The 21,382-nt window shown below is 39.1% G+C and overlaps 1 protein-coding gene and 3 non-coding genes across 4 annotated transcripts; all 4 read left to right on the plus strand.

Annotated features, from left to right (window-relative positions):
• The first annotated feature begins 1,610 nt into the window (after window positions 1-1,610).
• LOC139951731 (uncharacterized) lies at window positions 1,611-12,096 on the plus strand. Its single transcript, XM_071950786.1, has 11 exons — window positions 1,611-2,073; window positions 3,462-3,542; window positions 4,405-4,725; window positions 5,108-5,422; window positions 5,958-6,120; window positions 6,546-6,700; window positions 7,240-7,542; window positions 7,962-8,258; window positions 8,702-8,824; window positions 9,347-9,924; window positions 10,435-12,096. The coding sequence occupies exons 2-11, from the start codon at window positions 3,473-3,475 to the stop codon at window positions 10,534-10,536; spliced, it is 2,427 nt and encodes an 808-aa protein (XP_071806887.1). The 5' UTR covers window positions 1,611-2,073; window positions 3,462-3,472; the 3' UTR covers window positions 10,537-12,096.
• Window positions 12,097-16,971: 4,875 nt separating this feature from the next.
• Window positions 16,972-17,090, plus strand: LOC139951884 (5S ribosomal RNA). Its single transcript, XR_011787847.1, has one exon. It is a non-coding gene; the product is annotated as a 5S ribosomal RNA (ribosomal RNA).
• A 2,329-nt stretch (window positions 17,091-19,419) lies between these two features.
• LOC139951892 (5S ribosomal RNA) lies at window positions 19,420-19,538 on the plus strand. The gene has a single exon (XR_011787854.1). It is a non-coding gene; the product is annotated as a 5S ribosomal RNA (ribosomal RNA).
• A 1,419-nt stretch (window positions 19,539-20,957) lies between these two features.
• On the plus strand, window positions 20,958-21,076 carry LOC139951896 (5S ribosomal RNA). The gene has a single exon (XR_011787857.1). It is a non-coding gene; the product is annotated as a 5S ribosomal RNA (ribosomal RNA).
• Window positions 21,077-21,382: the final 306 nt, after the last annotated feature.

The raw sequence follows: 21,382 nt of genomic DNA on the forward strand, positions 1-21,382 counted from the left end.
AAAAATGCAGAATTCCCCCCCCCCCTCCTTTTGTTGGCATCCTTTTGGACCAACTCGTGGCACCTTCAATGCCACAATCTATTGTCAAAGGTTTTGCCCAAACAGGTCCATTCGATACTTTCCATGAGTGGTTTGCCTCCAGCTCAGAATACCTTTGTTCAGGACAACACGCAAAGAACAATTCTTTTTGGAATCTAAAGTTCAGATCCTGGTTCGTGAAAGTGGTGGTGTTGGTTGCTGTCGCGTTGAATAACACCGAAAGAAATATGGGGACTTGATTTGTATTTTGGATATTCCAGTGCTTTCCATTTTTTCCATTTTTTTTAAAACAGTGCTTCTATCACTGAAATTCAATTTGCAGTTGATGAAGTAGTTGTTGCTCTAGGTTGTCTTTAGTTCCTACCCTTTCATAGAGCTGCTAAGCACAAAAATTTGCTTAGCATGAAATTTCTTCCTTGATAAAAACAGGATTTCCAACCAAATTTCCACCTGATTTTTCAGGATAAGCAAACAACAGCTGAATACCGGTAACAAGCAATATGTAACATATGGAAATTTGGTTGGTAATCTTGTTTTTATCAAGGAAGAAATTTCATGCTAAGCAAATTTGTGTGCTTAGCAGCTCTATGAAATTGGGCCCTGATCTATCGGACTATAACATGTTTTTTTTTGTAGTATTGTCTGACATAACTTATAAAGACGCTGTTAGTAATGATAATCTCATTAAATAACCAGAAAATTGCGCCATGGGAAATGGTAGCCCCTAAAAATGGAGATGCCTTATATATAATGAACTTGGTGTTGAGTTGGAGTTTATAGTCTATGTTACGTTTTCCAAAATTTGTTTTTGCCGTGCATAGCTAGTATTTAAAATAACAGTCCATGGCTGGTTTAACATTTCTGACTACATAAAATGAATACCCTTGCATTGCAGAACAACATCAAATATATCAACTCGTTGACGCGTACTTAACTCAGCTTTGGAATGCAATGGGTTCGCAACAAGTTCAGGCTGAAATATTTTGCTTTGCAAATTAATTGTTAGATCAAATCGATGCTTGTGAATCGGATTGATTTGAATCGAATCTTGTTTTTACCCAAGCAATAACACGCCCATTAGAGGCCTACATTATTTAACTGTGTACAGAGTCAATCGGTTCATGGTCGGTTTACACAGCCCACATTTCTTAAGCGCTTTAACCCTAATCCTACCTCCATGTTTAACCATAGAGTAAGGGCTTTGCTGAACCTCAACAACTTCCTCACAGTTCTTCCTCCATGGTTCAACCCAAACAGTGCCAGGCAACAATGCCGAAACTCATTCCATTACAAACACGTCGTAAACACGTTTACTTAGATTTCCACGGCCTCATGATTATTAATAAAGCACCGCCCGCCGTGTGAGTCTGCTGGCTGCCATTGTGAAACGTTTACCTGAACGTGTTTGTATCAGGCCCCCTCATTTGTTGAATATCGAGCGGTTTAATGAGGCGTGACGGTACAGACCAATCAGAACGCTGGAAAGTGAACGGACGGGGAAAGTGGTGTTCACTCGTGCGCGCTGTGTACTGTCGTTTACGGTATCGTCTTACTGCATACACACGGCGTGAGCAACGCTGTGACATGTAGCTTGTTTAGGGGACCTGACAACGGTTGCTAGAGTCTCGATGTTTACCCCTTTGTTATGCTCCCCTGCCCCCACATAGGAAACAACTATCTTCTCCCGACCCCATTTTCTTTTTGTGACTCCATAGACATACGTGGTGTAATTTGCCACACGTTTGAGTTAAACTTGATGTAATTTATCTGCGCGTTAACACCATCTTCACGTGGGTTTTAAAAGAGACTTCTTCTACCACTTGAAATGGAATTTATTTGCCAAGATCTTCAGAGTGGATATCTCAACGAATGATCACCACTGATTAAGTGGTTTCTCGTCCAAGATTTGGATTTATGTAGATATCGTACGCGCGTGTTTATGAGAAAAAACGGACATAAAACCTGTTTGCAATCATCGAAGAGTTTCTTGATCGAAAGGGAGTTTATAAAAGGCTGCAAAATCTTATTTGTTTGGTGAGTATTTTATCATAAGTTGATGTATGATGTTAATTGTTATCATTAATAAAAATATGTATTGTAATCATCAATTTTTCGTTGTTATTATGAGGTATTTCCGGATAATTTCCAATGTTTACTACATTCATTTTGGTTGTTGTGTTGACCATGTCAATTGATATTGTGACTGCCTGGTTACTGTGGGCATTTGCTGGGGCTAAACTTAGACCGCAGTACATTTTGTTTTGTAATTCTATTACTATTAGTATCCAGAATGGATAACTTTCCGTATGGCGCCAGCACTTTTTTACAAAAAGAAATATCTCATTGAGGCCAATTAGATACTGTATTATTTCATATCGAATGAAAAAGTGCTTGCGACAAACGGAAACGTTACCTTAAGAATGATGGCATAATGTTTTCTTGGTTGTTTTTCGTTGCTTGTTGGCAATGACATAATTGTGAGTGTGACTAGATTGAAATTTATGTAGTTTAATTAAATGTAATGATAGCATGCGCCAAAACGATTCCAGGCCTAATGTTAAGGAAGTCGTTTATCAGCAATATTTTAAATTACCATAACAAAAATTAATGCTTTCAGATATGATAGTGAATACTAATTTGTTTACGTTTCAAACAAAAAAGTAAAAGCACGTAGAGTAAACCATAGCTCTTTATCTGTAGGTCATTATTTGTGTTTTATACTTATTTTACTTTCCACATACATGTTTTACAAGAATTGTGCTTTCCAATTGGTCATGTGGTTGGCAAGCAGTTTGCAACAGCTAATTTTGTCCTCGTCATACAATGAACGATGTGACATTTTTTTACTTTGGAAGGATTTGCTATTCAGAATGACTTTGTAAGATTTAAACATTATTATTTTTAACCGATTTTCTATGGGTGTGTCAAAGGATCAATATGATTCATTCAAATTGTTTTCTTTCTTTGTTTAATCAATCGGTTAAGTTTGATCGCTGAAAGACGCTGCTTGTATAAGTGGATCAACGAATGTGTTATGTAACATTGTTAAACATGAACCGTTTGGTGACGCGTTACCCTTAGTAATTGAAAAAGACATGTAGTATACGCAGTCACAAAATGGTTACAATGTTATTTCTTATAAAAATTATAGTCCCTTACCGTTAGTTGTGAATTTTGGAAAAGTATAGTTTGAAATGAAACCGTTCCATGAAAGTTAAATATTTCAAACGGTATTAGTCATTCATATTTGTTCACTTTGCATACGATTACCCCATGTTTTGTATTGACATAATCTTGTGCAGATAATGATCAGTGTAAATAATAGTTTCAAAAATTCCTTGAAATACGTTTAAAATACCTCTGAAAGTTCATTTGTAGTTGCATTCAGTTTTCTAATTTTCTCTCTCTTTTTGTCCCAACAGAGGTGGCCATCATGACTTTATCAACGCAGAAGGTCGTTTCATTGGTGGCCCTTTGCTTACTCGTGTTGCAGATCAGAATTGGTAAGTGGTTTCAAAGTGATTATTGTAACAAATTAACTGTAAAATATATTTTATTTTTAGTATAGGCCTTGGCTTTTTTTTTATGTTGGATTTTCTGCCTATGTTTTGTCTTTTATTGTATGAATTGGGTACGCGCATTGTGTTTATGCATGTAACAGTTTTTTTTTATGGCCATTCATGCGCATGCAGGCAATTTTTTGTCAATTTCACAAGGGTTTTCATTCTGATGGTAAACTCGTGAAAGATATAGACAATGATTATTAATAAGCTTCCTTCAAACTGTCTTCTCTTCACTTGGAGTTTTGGCTAATATTACAGTGATTAAAGTTCGCTTTTCTCAGAGGCCTTGACTTCAGAAATGAAATATCAAAGTTTCCCCAAAAAACGTTATTAAAGGATTTGGGTACTTTTTCTAAAACAGAACACAATGTTCACAGATTTACATGAAACTTACACAGTTTGAAGATAAATTTGAAGCTTCCCTTTAAAATATTAGTTGCTGAGGTGCTGTTGAGAAATGAGTAAAACAAAGTCATGAAAGTACGTTTTTACAAGCTAAAATAATTTTCGTCTCATGATGAGTGACACGAAAATTATTTTCATTTATAACATTGTTTTACTCATTACTCAAAAACTACAGCACCTCAGCAAGTAATATTTTCAGGGAAGCTTTCTACTATCATTATCTTCATACTGTGTAAGTTTAGTGTAAATCTGTGGACATTGTGTTTGTTGTCCTACAAAAAGTACCGAACTCAAAGAAATAGTGTTTTACCTGATTTATATATATTTTTTCCAATCAAGAGAAATGCCCATCACCAAGAAACATTATTTTACCTGATATATATCTCCCCCCATCCAGGTAACGCACAGCAGGCCTTCTCCGTACTCCCCACGGACACCTCTGCCACCGAAGGCGCCACAGCAACCTTGCAGTGCTCCGTTACGAACCTAGCCGGTACCGTCACATGGACCAGGAACTCTTCCCCAGTCAGCGTCGGCACAACCATAATCGACACATCCAATACACGGTACACCATCGAGGGTGATGGCTCGTCTATCTTCAACCTGCAGATTGTCAACGCTGAGCTGGCCGATTCGGGGGAGTTTCAATGCCTTGTGACGGGGAGCGGTGTCGGCACCGACGAGCTTCTCTCTGGCACTGTTACACTCACTGTGTTTCGTAAGTATAGCCGAGAATAACATCGTCTTATTTACGGAAAAAATATCACCGTCGAAAGTCGAGAAAAATGCAGGCAAACCAGAATTTACTGAAACAAAACGTCACTGTCAAAAGTGGCACCCTCTTAACTACGAAAAAGCAACACTTTGCAGTTCTAGTGTTCAACAAAATGAAAAGGTCTTCATTCATCATTGACACAGCGATTGTTGTTTGATTTCTATCTAACATTGAGATAAATGACAGTGATTTTCAAACTATGGTTCGTAAAGTGGACGCGAAAATAATGCCCACCCATGGTTGTGGCTGTGCAAATAAGCAACAGGATCTTGGGTTGAATATAACCGAACAAAATTGATGAAAACTATTTTTGTTGTGATTTCAGAGGTCCAAAGCTTCACCACTCAGCCAGGGGACACCTCTGTATCGTCAGAAACGACGGCAACCCTGCTGTGCACAGTCGACAACAAAGAGGGGTTCTTGTATTGGCTAAAAGACGGCGTCATCATAAGCAACGACACAGTAGTGACCAATGGGAACGCCCGTTACTCCATCGTTGGGGACCAATCAGCCGGCGAGTACAATCTCAATATTGTGTCGACAGAAGAGGCCGCTGATCAGGGCGCGTACCAGTGCGTTGTCACGGCGGCGGGTACCAGCGCGAGAATCGAGTCAACTCAAGCAACATTGACTATACAAGGTATGAACTTGTATCCGTATACCTTGAAGTAGAAACCAAACAACAAGATAATTGCTGTAAACCCAATTGCACAAAATTGTCATACGACAGATCCCACTTTTGGCGCAGACGATTTATCAACAAGTGTAAGAAATCAAATGTTTGACAACAAAAAAATTGTTTCTGAAACGATTTCTTAACCAACTTTCAGGAAATTTACTTTGGCTATTATGACTTAGATGTATACTCCAAAATAGCAATGAAAGTAAAGTTAGTTTGATATTATTGGACATTCACATACGTTTGTACAGTGAATGTTTTTACTTTTCTATATCGATATTGGACATTGAACATTCACATAAATTACTGTACAGGTGTGAATGTACAATATCAAACTAATTTTACTGTCATAATTTAGCATCCCTGAAAAATGTATGTTAAGGATGCGATTACCGTATGAAGTTTAATAATTTCAAATCGATTTAACATTCAAGAAAGACCCTGAGGTCATAAACTTTTTTTTAGTTTAACTCGTGTACCTTTTTTCTTCTCAAAGGGTCCGGACAACGTCTCACAATCGTACCGTCGAGCTCCGTGTTCGTGGAGGGCACCGATGCCCTGATGCGGTGCAAAGTGGTCGACAGAGTCGGAACTGTGTCGTGGTTACAGAACAGTCAGGCTATCAGCTACGACTACGAAATCGCCAATGGCAACACCAGGTTAGTTTGCCGACTACATAAAGTTCCATTTTCAAATACTTTGAGATTAGTACTTCTGTTGTAAACAGACCCGACGGTATAATTATGTTTTGCTGTTCGTTGATTTAAATCTGCGGCTTTAGTATCTGCATTCGAAAGTTCTTTATTGTCTTTGTATTTTGTTCCCAACTCTTTTAACCGAAGGGAGGCAAACATTTCCTGTAGTGTTAGGCAGACATCCTTCTTTTAAAATATAGACTTATTTTTTGTCAATTGTAACTTTTTTTTCAATATACACATCGACAAGGGGAGCTCAGTTATTAGCTTTCAATCCAAACCGGTTTGTCATTTGCATAAACAAGTAAAACATAAACATATCCATGTATTGCAAAAGAAATAAGCAAACGAATTAAATTAAATATTGTTAAATTATTTCCTTTTGGTAGGTTTTCAATCGTTGGTGACCAGGACGTTGGTGAGTTCAACCTAATGATCTCAGACGTGGCAGATACGGACGTGGGTACCTACCATTGTATCGTGAGCGGTGGTGGTGTAGGAAATGATGCTATCTCATCTAGTGGTGCCACTCTAACTGTCATCGGTAAGTTTGTATAAATTATTGAAAAAATTTGAGGATTATTTTATAACAGCCTCCAATGTGGCCGGAGTTTGCATTCATCTGCCCTGGCCTAGATGGTCGTTTGTGCAGTTTGTTTCGATTTCATACAAATGTTTTTTTTCTTTTTTCCGAGCTTCTGGTAAATGAAGTTTATGGATCAAGAGTGGGCTTCAAAAAGAAACGACATTTTTAAATATAATATTTGTTGATGGTTTTTATTTTGAGTTACTGTTTAAATGCATTTTTCATTTGAAACTTTCTCATCGCACGAAATTTACGAATATGAAAATTAGAGCCCAGAGAGTGATTTGGGGGTACAATACGTCTGACAATTTTTCAATTTGACGGTAACTTTGGAAAAAAACTCAGACTCAACTTCCGAATAGGTCTTTATAACGAAACAACCTAAATAAAACTAAAAAAATAATTGTTGTACAATAGGTCAATGCTATCCAGAGACCTGATCTGTCGAAGTATATAACTAATTTATTTAATTTTTATTTTTATTTTCACCTCTTTAGCTGCTACTGCACCCGATGGCGGTTACCCACTCTGCTCTATGTTGCCCTCGTCCGACCTGCGAGAGGGTGACAACGTCACAATCTCATGCACGTCACGCGGTGGCGAGCCCCAGCCAAAACTCGACTGGTTTAGAAACAACGCTGAGCTCTCGGGAGATTACAGAGCCTCTGACCTCTACTCCAGGAATGACGTCAACTTCGTGTTGACCAATGACATGATTGGGTCTACTTTCGAGTGTTTGTCTAGTCATCCGTCGTACACCACGACGCAGAAGTGTGAACTGCCGCCGTTGGACTTTGAACGTGAGTTTAGTTTATGAGATAATAATTGCTGTCTTTTAAAATTTAGGACTTCATGCACTAAATAGTTAATTAATGGTGATTATCCCTAAAAAAAATGCAACCTAAATTTACCTAAAGAATATTTGTATAAAGTGTATCGATTTGAAGCACTTAGGTCACCCAAATATATTTGCCCACAGCATTTCCTTGTCACAAGGATTAACTTCGTGGATAAAAAACTAATTAAAACTTGTACAATTAATTTTGCGAACAAAATTAAGTCAGTACATGTGGTCATAAAGTGTCACTAAATTGGTCAGCGCCATCAAATATTCACCATGTACCGATCAGTTGAAGTTGCAGTGTTGAGTCCTATTCTATATATAACGTGGCTAAAAACATCAACTAAATAAACTGACAATTGTTTTTATTTTGTACAGTGACACCTACAATCTCAGTGAGTCTAAGCCTCCTGAAGCTTGAAATATACGAGGATGAAACCGGCTCTGTGATGTGCACCGCCACCGGCGACCCAGCTGTCCTCGGTTACCAGTGGTTCTACAACGGTGTTGAGATCGCCGAGAGCGACGACCGGTTTGTAATCAGCGACTCGGGGACGTCTGAGTCAACTCTTACTATCACGTCCGCATCACTCAGCATGGACGAGTCCGTGGTGTTGTGTCAGGCGAGGAACCGAATCGATACTGAGAGTGTTTACGCTGTGGTCCGCATTGTTGGTAAGTGTAAACAAAAATATTAATCATCGTATACACACAAAACAAGTCTTGATTATTGCGTAAATACTGAACATGAGGCAATGTTTATTTTGCAGAATTTGACTTTGCAAAATGAAATGCAAACAGATAAATTGATCTCATCTTTCATACTTCGACAAGATAAACTTATGTGGACGATCTTAAAACACAAAAACAGCATAAATAAACATATATTTATTATAACATACTACTCTGTAAGAATGTACAAGAGTGTTTTTCTTCTTTACCTAAATAAGCACCACTTTCAACTGGATTGTAAGATTGCCATTGTTTGGCAATGTCCAGCAATCGTGTTATAGCGAGAATCGATTGTAAATGTATCTTCGAATTTTCGTACTGAGTATTGAATAATCAAAATTGAGTATTCTTTTACTAATCTATGATTATTTTTATTTTACCAATAGAGGACAATTTGTACACGATAGTGCTGGCAGTGTTAGCACTGATCGCAATATTCGTCTTTGCTTTGATCGTCGTCCCAATCATTGTCTACTACTTCTACCGTCGCCATCAAAAGCGGACAAAAGGTACGTTTTTTTTTAAGTTATTATTATTTGTAACTATGAAAGTAAACATACATTGCTTTTTAAAAACTTTTGTTCACATGCAAAGCAGCAAGCACTCTCTGATCCTACAGAAAGTTCCCTGACATTAAATCTGTCCATGTTCTGATGAACAAATCGGAAAATCTGCCTGATTATGAAAATTTTGTCCTTTTTTATTGTGAATGTATTTCTAAATATTTCCCTGGTTGGTGTGCAAAATATGCCTGATTGTAAGATGTAGATGTTGGCAGTTCTGAAACGTGTTGCCTTAATTTGTTATAGGGTTAAAACTTGTGATTGAGGCATCTTATGATGATAGCTTTTAAACTGTTTTACTTATTTGTACTTCTACATAGTCAAGATGTTTTATTGTCCAAAGATTACAATAATCTAATGTGAAAAGACAATGTGTGTACCGGTTGTTTGTTTGTGTGAAAAGTTACAAGATTTTTTTTTAAACAAATATTATTAACTGTTACTTTGTTTTGTTTTGATTTCCAATAGTTGCACCCATCGAGGACGGTGCAGCCACCATAAGCGGCACAAAGGTGACCTCCAACTATTTCATCACCGAGGAAACCGTTCCGAACGGTAACGCCAACAAACTCCGTCGCCAGTCCAGCAAACCGAAAGTCCTGGACCACGAATCGGTTCACGCCGGCTCGGGTAAGCTACCTGAGATAACGGGCAACGGACGGTATCCTGCCCCAATCAGAAGCCAGACACCGGAGACCTTCCCGATGGATCGATTAGACCAGGAACGCAGCGGGAGAAGAGGGTCGTACGACGTGGAGTCCGTCCAGCTCGCAAGGCTCCTGAAGGGCAAACCGAACTCCCGACCGTCTTCGTCCAGGCGAAACTCGGTGTCGCCAACGGTACCGCAGCTGTCGCCAGGGGAGTACAAGGTCCGGGACGAGTACGAGAAGAAACTGAAGGAGCTTGAGTCGATGAAGAAGAGTCTGACAGGATCGGAGGTGATTCAAGATGATAGTAAATCAAGGAAGTCCACCAGGGATGGAGGGGAGAAAAAGCATAAGAAACACAAGAAGAGGGATAAGGACCGCGACGATAAAGATCACAAGGTACGTTTGCATTTAGCTATGACATGGTGTTGACAATATATTCATGACAATAGAATTTGTGTTAAAGAAACACCCAATCTCGTCCAGTTTTGATTGAAAGTAGAACTATTTTTGAAATTCAATCTTAATTGCTAACAATTGATTTCACACATATAGACCACTGTACATGCTGTTGACACACCCGTCTTAAGATGAATCTTTGTGCTTTGGGGGATCGAGAGTTTTTTACGACACATGTTATGAAAGTTTTTACAAAAAAATACAAAACCTGTTTATCAAAACTGTTGAAAACTCTTCACGTCTACTGTTGATTGAAGAAACAATATCATTGCAATTTAATCTTAATTGCTAAGCAAAATGTGATGTCACGATGGTGATACGGACGGCTCGTCCTAAAGATTTGTCAAACCGAGAGTTTTTTGACCCACTATGTAATACCGCCTCACGGGACTGTATTCTATGTTCGTTATTTTAACTAATGTGTTGTTTTCCTTTCCTTAACCTATTCAGAAATCCAAATCAAGGGACCACAAAGAGCATCGAGACAAGAAAGACAAGAAAGATCGCAAGGAGAAGAAAGATAAGAAGGACCGGAAGAAGGATTCAAGATGAGACTCCGACGTTCCTGGTTAACTTTTCCCGTAAGCTTTGAGCTTACACAACCGATAACTCCGCCCTGCCCGATCAGGTGCAGCATGTTATCTTGCCAGGATAAACTTTTGATGCATGGTGCTAACAGTAGAAGGCAAAGTTTGAAGAGTTTAAACTTCCATGAACCATGAAATCGATGGTGGGAAACCGTGGAGTGAGCTTCAGAAGAGAAACAGTAAATTAAAAGAGTTAATGGCCCGCGGCATAGATCTTTATCATGGTGCAGCGATCTTGAATTTATCTCATTGATATCAATTATACCATACCGAGGCTGGAATAACAACATAGTCTGGTTCCTTATTGCAAGGTGATTGTTAGCATGGATTATTGCTATTCGATACGAGGAACATGACCAAGATGGAGGCAGCATAATAAAGGTCTATTGCAACTTATATCAAACGTCGTTATAGAAATAATTGTGCATCCGTTTGTGTTTGTTTGTTTTGGATGTTGTTGGTTTATGAAACAAAATTGCGACTTAAACAATCTGACCAATAAGTATCAAAATATGAACAATTTCACTGAAGTTTTTTAAATATCTGTTTAAACTAAAGAGTTTCCATACGCCAATTAAGTGAACGCATATTAATGGTTGTTTTTGAATATGTTAGTGTAACATAGTGTTTGGAGTGTCACTTTAACTATGATGGGAAGTATAAATTCACACCTGATTTGTTCATACATACACAATACATGTATACTGTATTTGTTAGTTGAACAAAGAAGACGGCAGGTACAGATGAATGGCTTCCGACGAAGATATTGACAAAATGGGGTCAGTATCAGGGCCGGATAACTCACTTGGTAGAGCGCCGGCATGTATGCATGTAAATCGCAGGTTCTTGTCATTTTTTCCCTTTTTCAGCCCAAACTCATTTTAAAATGCCCCCAAACAGTCAGTTTTCCATTATGTTGATACTTGGTCTTATAACACATATATTGCTTCTCTGAAAACTTTTTTTTTTTACACATTTTGGTACCCTATGTGGCATTTTGCTCTTGGTGCAATCTTCGAGGTTCTTCAATTCAATTCATTTTTTTTTTAAATTCAAAATTGGTTTATTTTCATTCTAGGCCATTTTCGTCGGATCTGCTGTGAAAATTCGAAATTGAGTGTGCTTTTGGCAAATGGTTTTCTCCTCGTCTTGCATGCTTTGTTATGAATTTCAGTTCGACAACGAAACATTTTTTAATTTTAGAAAAAGAATTATGGCTGCAGGGAAGACAACTCGTCTTAAAAAAACTTAATAAATGAAACTTTGAAATTAATCAATTATAATTGCACATTGTTGAAACTCTAATTATTTGTTTACAATGCCACAGAGCTGTATGCTTAGTCATATCATTTGCAGAACAAACAAAATGTTGCTAACTAGCATAGTGTTACCATGGTCAAAATAGCACATCACATGTCGTCTGTGACTGGTTTCCATCGTAGTTTTGCTTAGTAAATTGAAGCAGATGACTCCTGCTTAAAGAGCTCGATGAGGATGGGTTTCTTTGATTTGTTGTTGGTTTCTTACTTCACATTATTGGAAGAAAATGTGCATAAATTATTTGTTGAAGTTTTTAATATCGGTTTGTAAATGTTTTTTTGTAAGTATACGCGTACATCTGTGCCGTAATAATGTACATAATAATTTTATAAATTGTAATTAATAAATGATGCTAATTGAAGTTACTACAAAATACGTCTGATTTTGAAATTTGTACCGTTAGGAAATATTTAAATCCTCATTTTAAAAATAAATACTCCAGCAATTATTTGCCCACTGCAACCAGCCGGCCGGTGTCATGGGGGAATTATGGTCCCGGAGGCTACCCTCTTGTAAATTAACATGGCTTGGCGGATGATAATTCATAATGGGGCTCTATCAGAAAGTGGTTCGCCGTATTGGGGCAGTGGGTTCATGACTAAGTTTACTACATGTACATGTAGTAAGAAAGTGATTACATGTACAATACTATGGTAACTGAAGCTTTTTACTTGATTAAAAGGTTGCGTAGGCCTTCTTGGTCTGTTTGTCACTTCTCACGTAGTCACTTGGTCAATTCATGGAGGTAGATTTCTACCTCCAACTCGGGTTGGTAGTCATTTTTGGGAATGAGCAGTTTTCAACACAATCTTTCTTAATTTGATTAAAGTTCATGAGGCGTAAACTTGTGGTTTAGAGGGTGTCACTGCCTGCGAGTTTACTTATAAAAACATCGACACAATTTGAGAGGCTCTTGTATCCGTGTGAAGTATTGAGAAGAGTGGTAAATGTTGTCTTGCAAGCAACTTTGAATTATAACAATCGACAAAATAATATCCTGAGAAACCAAATAAGAAACGGGAGGACTTTCTCTGTGCATGCTCTTTCAGCACTTTCCGTGTTGACACTAGCTGGCAGCGGTGCCAGCGAGAAGGGTTGTGGGAACCAGCCTGGCCTTGGGGAAGTGGGCTCCAGTGTGAATGTTTATAAACGATCACTTCATGATAACAACTGCAGAACTGATAACAATCATAGTGAAACTGAGACCGGTGTGGCGAAATCGGAGAATTTAGTAATGGGAACTTACGTATACGAATATTTGTCACTGACACTTCGGTTCTTGGCCACTCCCTCACGTGGTCTAGTGGTCACTGGGTCAACGACGGTCACCGAGTTGTTTACTAGTGGTTCATTGATTGTGTTGTCTCCGAAGGGGGAAGGGCCCTCACAGTTATCTTCAATGGTGCCACTAATGTGTAGCTATCGAGAAAAAGTAATTAGCCCATGCAGTGGTTCTGCTAGTATATCTTGATGTTGTGCTCCTCTCTATGTCAGGTCAGGGATCGGAGCTCGGGTTGATCATTCAGTGTCCGCCGAAACCACTGATGCTGGTCGTGAGTATGGAGGTATAAATTCCAGTTTGCAGAATTTTGGGAATTTGGGAAGTGTTTTATGATAGGCTTTGGTTCTTGAGGATGTAGTGCTGCACGTGAGTGGATCATGGTTTCTTGTGGTGACAGCGTGGAGGCTCATTGCGTTAAAGTGCAGATGTTCTTCCAGATCAAGTTCTCCATGGTTGTGGATGATTTGTGCATCATGAGAAGTCTCTGGTCACTGAGGCGTAATTGTCTTGTTGAAAGGTAATGCTGGAATTCATTTAGCATAAGCAGGTGTTCAGCTTCATGGTAGTCGACGTCTTGTCAATTATTTAGAATAGAGAATCAAGTATTATCAAACTTACTGATTGTGCATGATTGATAATTATGAAGCTACTTCGAACAAAATGCCACATAGTAAAGTGCACAATCCTGTTATGCTATTACAATTATTTGCCACTGTGTTGAACTGTGTTCAGCTTTAAAGGCATACAGCCTTTCTTGATTACGAGTATGTGGGAGAGGTTGATGGTATAAAACATTGTGAGAAACGGCTCCCTCTAAAGTGTCATAGTTTTTGAGAGAAGTAATTTTCCACGAATTTGATTTCGAGACCTCAGATTTAGAACTTGGGGTCTCGAAATCAACCATCTAAACGCATACAACTTCGTTGACAAGGGTGTTTTTTTTTTCTTTCATTATTATCTCGCAAGTTCGATGACCGATTGAGCTCAAATTTTCACAGGTTCGTTATGTTATGTATATGTTGAGATACACTAACTGTGAAGGCTAGTCTTTGACAATTACCAATAGTGTCCACTGCCTTTAATTGAGTGATCTGTTAGCAATGTGTGGGATAAGAGAAAACTTAGTAATACTGTATAACGGAACAAAGCACTCATTTTTATTGAGTGGTTTGTTCCCGGCCCCGAAATACGCACAAACAAATCATTCATTCATTCATTCATTTTTTTTTTAATTCCAACTTGGAACACACCCCTTAACCCCGGGGAGGGTTACATCAACATTTTAAACCTGAATTATTTTAATATACATTTGCGGGAGAAAAAAAAAAATCAACAGAGGTAATCAGACCATTTTTTCTTTCTTTTAAATTCATAAATAAAAAGGCGAGTTTGACGACACATTGTATAATAGATTCATCTGTAGAACTCATAAGAAATTCAAGGTTTTCACTGTTAGTAAACAGATGAAAATGTGCATTATTTCCACTCACAAAGTTAAGCATTTGTTCCCTAAGCACTGTATAATGGACAATTGAGTAAAAATGAGTAAACATTTGATCAAAACAATAATAGACTTTTCAAAAGCAGAATTTCTTACAAAATCCGTAATAACTTCAGATTGCAAAAAGCGAATTTTATAGATTGTTTATAGTATTATGAAGAAGAGTTTACTCTTTTGCAATTCATGTAAATTGTTTGTTCTATATAATAATAACGCCCTTTTGTTTTATTTAAAAGGCAGTGTGGAAAATAATATTAAAACTAGAAGCATAAAAACATACCTGGTAACGAGTAATGGGCAGCTAGTATAAAACATTGTGAGTTAGAGAAAGAAGTAATTTTCCACGAATTTGATTTAATAATTAGATTTTTTGGTCTCGAAATCTAGCATCTGAAAGCACACAACTTCGTGTGACCGTGCGACAGGGGGTGTTTTTCCTTTCATTATTTATAGTCTTGCAGCTTCGATGACCAATTGAGCTCATATTTTCACAGGTTTTGTATTATATGCATATACCAATATACCAAGTGAGAAGACTGGTCTTTGACAATTACCAATGAAACAAATTGACTTTCTTGCTCGCGCCTATAGCGGGGAGTGAAAAACTATATCGAATTTGCAACTCTTGCCATAACTCGTGCACTGGCTGGATCAAACGTCTTTTTGGAGCTGAACAGTTTATGATGGACAACACCTGTTGCCCTAGAATGAAACAGGCGCTGTCATGTCCAATGAAATGTTACAATTATCAACTTTTCCGTATGTTGTGTGTGCCGATGGCCATTGACTTGGTACAGGGACAGCTCATTTTGGGAAGGTGGGGGTGTTCATAAAGGAAAGAACTGTTTAATGCAATCATTGCTAAAGTTGGATCTGACAGCTTGTTATACTAAACTTTATCTCACGTTTATCTTCGTGTATCACAGTAATACGCAACGCTCCCTCTTGCGATTGTTGTACTCCATCCCCGTGTCAAAGTGGTACAGCCCGTAAATGACCTACCTCCAATCCTCCATGGTCCCAGTGACGAATATTTATTTTGTTGATTCCTCGTGTGAACCATGTTCCGCTAAGATTTTTTCCATCGAGCATCGAGTTTAAGTTTTTGTAGGCCTACGTCGAATGTGGTCTCTGAAAATATGCTATCACGGCACGTCAGGATGTATAGTATGTCGCCCAGTTGAACTGCGCAATCCCAAAATATGCTAATGACGTTGCACGCAAATAAAGAGTGCAATAGAATGCTTATAACCACGGCTGAAAAGCTCTGCAACATTAACTTCTGTTATTGACACCAGAGTTAGGCTTGTGTGCCAGGATCACTGGGAAAGTGGGTTGCAGGGTGAATGTTTACAAAACAATACAGTGATCAACATGCTGATAAAGGTCAAAGTGAAACTGACACCGGCGCGAGTACAAATCGGAGATTTTGGTTGTGGTAGCTTCTGGGAATTCACGTACAATGATGCACTTTGTCACTCAGTCACTAACTTGTTCACGTGTCACATCACAGCATGCAGGTCAACGATTGTCACTGGGTTTACTTGGTTATTTTGAAGTCCTCTCCCTAACCGTTTCTTGATGATGTGCAGGCACCAATACCGTACGTTGATACCAGCAAGTAAAGCCCTGTGGTCAGAGTCCGCACTGGCCTTGGGGGAAGTGGGCTCCAGGGTGAATGTTAATAAAACAATTGCTGTAGTAATAACAGTTGATAAGAGTCACAGTGATAAGTGATGAGTGATATGTCGTAGATTTTGGTGAACATGTGATGACTTGCCGCATGGTCACTGTCTCCTGGTCACTTGCTCTCGATCTTCCGGTCACTTCCTCAAGTGGTCACTTGGTCAGAGATGGTAATTGAGTTGGCTAGAGTTTTACTTGGTTATCGCGGACACATGAAATGCCCCTGCATGTGGTAGCTTGATTTATCTTCTTCTTTTTTCTATTTTTTTTTAAGTGGCCAGCTTGTTGGATCGACCGTGATGCGACTCGTGTTTAGCTTTTATAAAAGGTTGAGTTGGGGAGAAAGAAAACTTATTCTGAATGTCATGTTGAACATGCTATAAATCGTCACGCACTCTTGAGTGTTTTATGCCCACAGTTCCTTGCTCTATGGAGTGACACATATACCTCTGGTAGGAGCTTTTTAAGAGCTCCTTAAAGAGCTACCTCGAAGTGCAACGCACATTTGTTGAATGTAGTATGCCGCATAGTTGAATTGCGCAATCCCGAAATATGCTAATGATATGGCACACGAGGTCGTCGATAAATATGTACAAAGGCCTTAATTGATCGCCTACGACCATACTACGTTGAATACACCGGTTCTCGTCCGATCACCGAAGTTAAGCAACGTCGGGCCCGGTCAGTACTTGGATGGGAGACCGCCTGGGAATACCGGGTGTCGTAGGCTTTTTTTGTTTATTTATTAATAACAAAAATGCTCTTTTTTTAGCATTACCAAATTATTGTGTGCCAAGATCATAAGATAGTAAAATTGGTGTTATTACTGTTGTTCTTGTTTTTCAATGTAAACCTTTTCAAATGGGCTGGTTAAGCGGCTCAACAGAATGCTTAAACTAAAGTGAGTGAAAATTATAATGTCAATGAAGTGTTGCTATACTAATTCTCGAATACTTGGCCACTTGGTCACAATGGTGACAAGTAGTAAATGGGTCAACGATGACGTCAGTGAGTTGGTCACTTGGTTATTGCATTGCTGTGAAGTCGTGCCTCCTGAAGTCAGCTGATAACTTACGTGTCAGAGCTGGCAGGTCACTGAGTTTACTTGGTTTTTTTGATACATGTTTGTGAAGTCCCCTCCCCAACCGTTTCTTGATGATGTGCAGACACCAATACCGTATGTTGACACCTAGCAAGTAAAGCCCTGTGGTCAGACTCCGCACTGGCCTTGGGGGAAGTGGGCTCCAGGGTGACTGTTTATAAAACAATTACTGTAATGATAAACAGCTGATAAGAGTCAAAACCCATATCATTATAAATCGGCGATTTGGGTGAACATTGATGACTTGCCGCATGGTCACTGTCTTCTGGTCACTTGCTCTCGATCTTCCGGTCACTTGCTCAAGTGGTCACTTGTTCAAAGATGGTAATTGAGTTGGCTAGAGTTTTACTTGTTACGCGAACACATGAAATGCCCCTGCATGTGGTAGCTTTATTTATTTATTTATTTTTTTTTTTTTGCCGGATTGTTGGATCGACCGTGATGCGACTCGTGTTTAGCTTTTATAAAAGGTTGACGTCTTAGCGATATTTGTTGGGGAGAAAGAAAACTTATTCTGAATGTCATGTTGAACATGCTATAAATCGTCACGCACTCTTGAGTGTTTTATGCCCACAGTTCCTTGCTCTATGGAGTGACACATATACCTCTGGTAGGAGCTTTTTAAGAGCTCCTTAAAGAGCTACCTCGAAGTGCAACGCACATTTGTTGAATGTAGTATGCCGCATAGTTGAATAGTTTTTATTTTGTTATCAATAACAAAAATGCTCAATTAGTATAACAAAATAATTGTGTCCAAGTCATAAGATAGTAATATTGGTGTATTCAATGTTGTCTTGTTTTTCAATGTAAACCTTTTCAAATGGGCTAGTAAAGCGGTTCAACCGAATGCTCAAACTTTAGTGAGTGAAATTTATTATAATGTCAACAAAGCTTTGCTATGATTATTCTCGAATACTTGGTCACTTGCTCACAATGGTCACAAGTAGTAAATGGGTCAACTATGGCGTCAGTGAGTTGGTCACTTGGTTATTGCATTGTTGTGAAATAAGTGCCTCCTGAAGTCAGCTGATAACTCACGTGTCACAGCAGGCAGGTCACTGAGTTTACTTGGTTATTTTGATACATGTTTGTGAAGTCCTCTCCCCAACCGTTTCTTGATGATGTGCAGGCACCAATACCGTACGTTGATACCAGCAAGTAAAGCCCTGTGGTCAGAGTCCGCACTGGCCTTGGGGGAAGTGGGCTCCAGGGTGAATGTTTTTAAAACAATTACTGTAACAGCTGATAAGAGTCACAGCGATACCAGTGATGAGTGATAAATATAGAGGAGATTTTGGTGAACATTATGTGATGACGTGCCGCATGGTCACTGTCTCCTGGTCACTTGCTCTCGATCTCCGCACTTGGCCAAGTGGTCACTTGTTCAAAGATGGTGACTGGGTCAGGGTCATAGTTTTACTTGGTTACCTGCATGCAGCTTGATTTAACTATCTTTTGTTTTTCTTGTTTAAGTGGCCGGCTTGTTAGATCGACCGTGATGCGACTCGTGTTTAGCTTTTAAAAATTAAGAATAAATGGTTGACCTCTTAGCGTTAGTCCGTGCATATGTGCGATATATGTTCCGCTTTCTTTTTTTCCATCAAGTTTCGAGTTTAGTGTCATTATGCACATGTCGAATGTGGACTCTGAAATTATTATGCTATCGCGGGGCTCGTGTCGCAGGAACATTTTATACATCCATTGGTTTATGCATTATGCGACTTTTTGTTCAGCTTAATGAGTGATTGACATCTTAGTGTTGTGTGAGTCGGAGAGAAGGATTGTTAATTATCAAACTTACTGACAGTGCAACTATAGAACAAAAACATTGCGCTACAAAGTGCTACGCACTTTATTGAATGTAGTATGCCGCATAATTGAATTGCACAATCCCGAAATATGCTAATGATATGGCACACGAGGTTGTCAATAAATATGTACAAAGGCCTCATTGATTGCCTACGACCATACTACGTTGAATACACCGGTTCTCGTCCGATCACCGAAGTTAAGCAACATCGGGCCCGGTCAGTACTTGGATGGGAGACCGCCTGGGAATACCGGGTGTCGTAGGCTTTTTATTTTTATATTGATAACAAAAATGCTTTTTTTAGCAAAAATCATTTTAAGCAAAAGTCGTCTGACGCTAAAATTTGCGTTATTACTGTTATTCTCGTTTCTGTATAGTATTGCTCATAGTTTTTTTTTTAAATCGTCTAACGCTAAAATTTGTGTCACTCGGCCTACGTTTTAAATGTTTTCAAGTGGAGGTGCAATAGACTGCTTAAACATGGCTTAAAAGCCCTTCAGCATTATCTTCTGTTATTTGACACCAGTAAGTTAGGCTTGTGTGCCAGGATCATCACTGGCCCTGGGAAAGTGGGTTCCAGGGTGAATGTTTACAAAACAATTTAACTAATGATAACAGCTGATAAAAGTCAAAGTGAAACTGACACCGGCGAGTACAAATCGGAGATTTTGGTTGTGGTAGCTACTGGGAGTTCCCGTACAATGATGCACGTTGTCACTCGGTCACTAACTTGCTCGCACGTGTCAACGATTGTCACTGAGTTTACTTGGTTATTTGATACATGTTTGTGAAGCCTCCAGTCTCCCCAACCGTTTCTTGATGATGTGCAGGCACCAATACCGTACGTTGACACCTAGCAAGTAAAGCCCTGTGGTCAGACTCCGCACTGGCCTTGGGGGAAGTGGGCTCCAGGGTGACTGTTTATAAAACAATTACTGTAATGATAAACAGCTGATAAGAGTCACAGTAAAACCAGTGATGAGTGATATATTGGAGATTTTGGTGAACATTGTGTAATGACGTGCCGCATGGTCACTGTCTCCTGGTCACTTGCTCTCAATCTCCGCACTTGGCCAAGTAGTCACTTGGTCAAAGATGGGAACTGGGTCAGGGTTATAGTTTTACTTGGTTACCGGACACGCCTCTGCATGGGTAGCTTGAACTATCTTTTGTTTTTCTTTTTTTTAGTGGCCGGCTTGTTAGATCGACCGTGATGCGACTCGTGTTTATCTTTTAAACTTTAAGAATAAATGGTTGACCTCTTATAGCGATAGTCTGTGCATATGTGCAAACACTGTTCCGCTTTGATTTGTTTTCCATCAAGCATCGAGTTTAGTATCATTGGGCACATGTCGAATGTGGACTGAAAATAATTATGCTATCATGGGCGCGTGTCTCAGGAACATTTATATTATACATCCATGATTTCTGCATTATGCGACTTCTTGTTCAGCTCATGAGTGATTGACATTTTAGTGTTGTGTGAGTCAGAGAGAGGGATTATTAATTATCAAACTTGCTGACTGTGCAACTATATACTATAGGCACAAAAACATTGTGCCACGAAGTGCCACACACGTTATTGAATGTAGTATGCCGCATAGTTGAATTGCGCAATCCCGAAATATGCTAATGATATGGCACACGAGGTTGTCAATAAATATGTACAAAGGCCTTAATTGATCGCCTACGACCATACTACGTTGAATACACCGGTTCTCGTCCGATCACCGAAGTTAAGCAACGTCGGGCCCGGTCAGTACTTGGATGGGAGACCGCCTGGGAATACCGGGTGTCGTAGGCTTTTTATTTTGTTGTTATTAATAACGGAAATGCTTTTTTAGCATTGCACATTATTTATGTAAAAATCGTGTGACGAATGTATAGTACTTTTCAAGTTGCAACTAAAGAGATACAATAGACTGCTCAACCATGGCTTAAAAGCTCTTCAGCATTAACTAATGTTACTGACACTTAGGCTTGTGTGCCACTGGCCCTGGGAAAGTGGTTTCCAGTTTGTGAAGTCCTCTCCCCTAAGTTTTCTTGATGATGTGCAGACACCCACCAATACCGTGCGTTGATAGTAATAGCAAGATAGACCAATGTGGTC

The sequence above is a fragment of the Asterias amurensis genome, chromosome 19 (assembly GCF_032118995.1).
Source record: "Asterias amurensis chromosome 19, ASM3211899v1".
Taxonomy (NCBI): domain Eukaryota; kingdom Metazoa; phylum Echinodermata; class Asteroidea; order Forcipulatida; family Asteriidae; genus Asterias; species Asterias amurensis.

What these genes read in the sequence shown, in the direction of transcription:
- LOC139951731 (XM_071950786.1), top strand. Translation starts at nt 3,473, where the DNA reads ATGACTTTATCAACGCAGAAGGTCGTTTCATTGGTGGCCCTTTGCTTA. An exon ending in CGTGTTGCAGATCAGAATTG is followed by an intron (nt 3,543 to 4,404) that starts GTAAGTGGTTTC and finishes CCCCCCATCCAG; the next exon opens with GTAACGCACAGCAGGCCTTC. An exon ending in GCGACGATAAAGATCACAAG is followed by an intron (nt 9,925 to 10,434) that starts GTACGTTTGCAT and finishes TAACCTATTCAG; the next exon opens with AAATCCAAATCAAGGGACCA.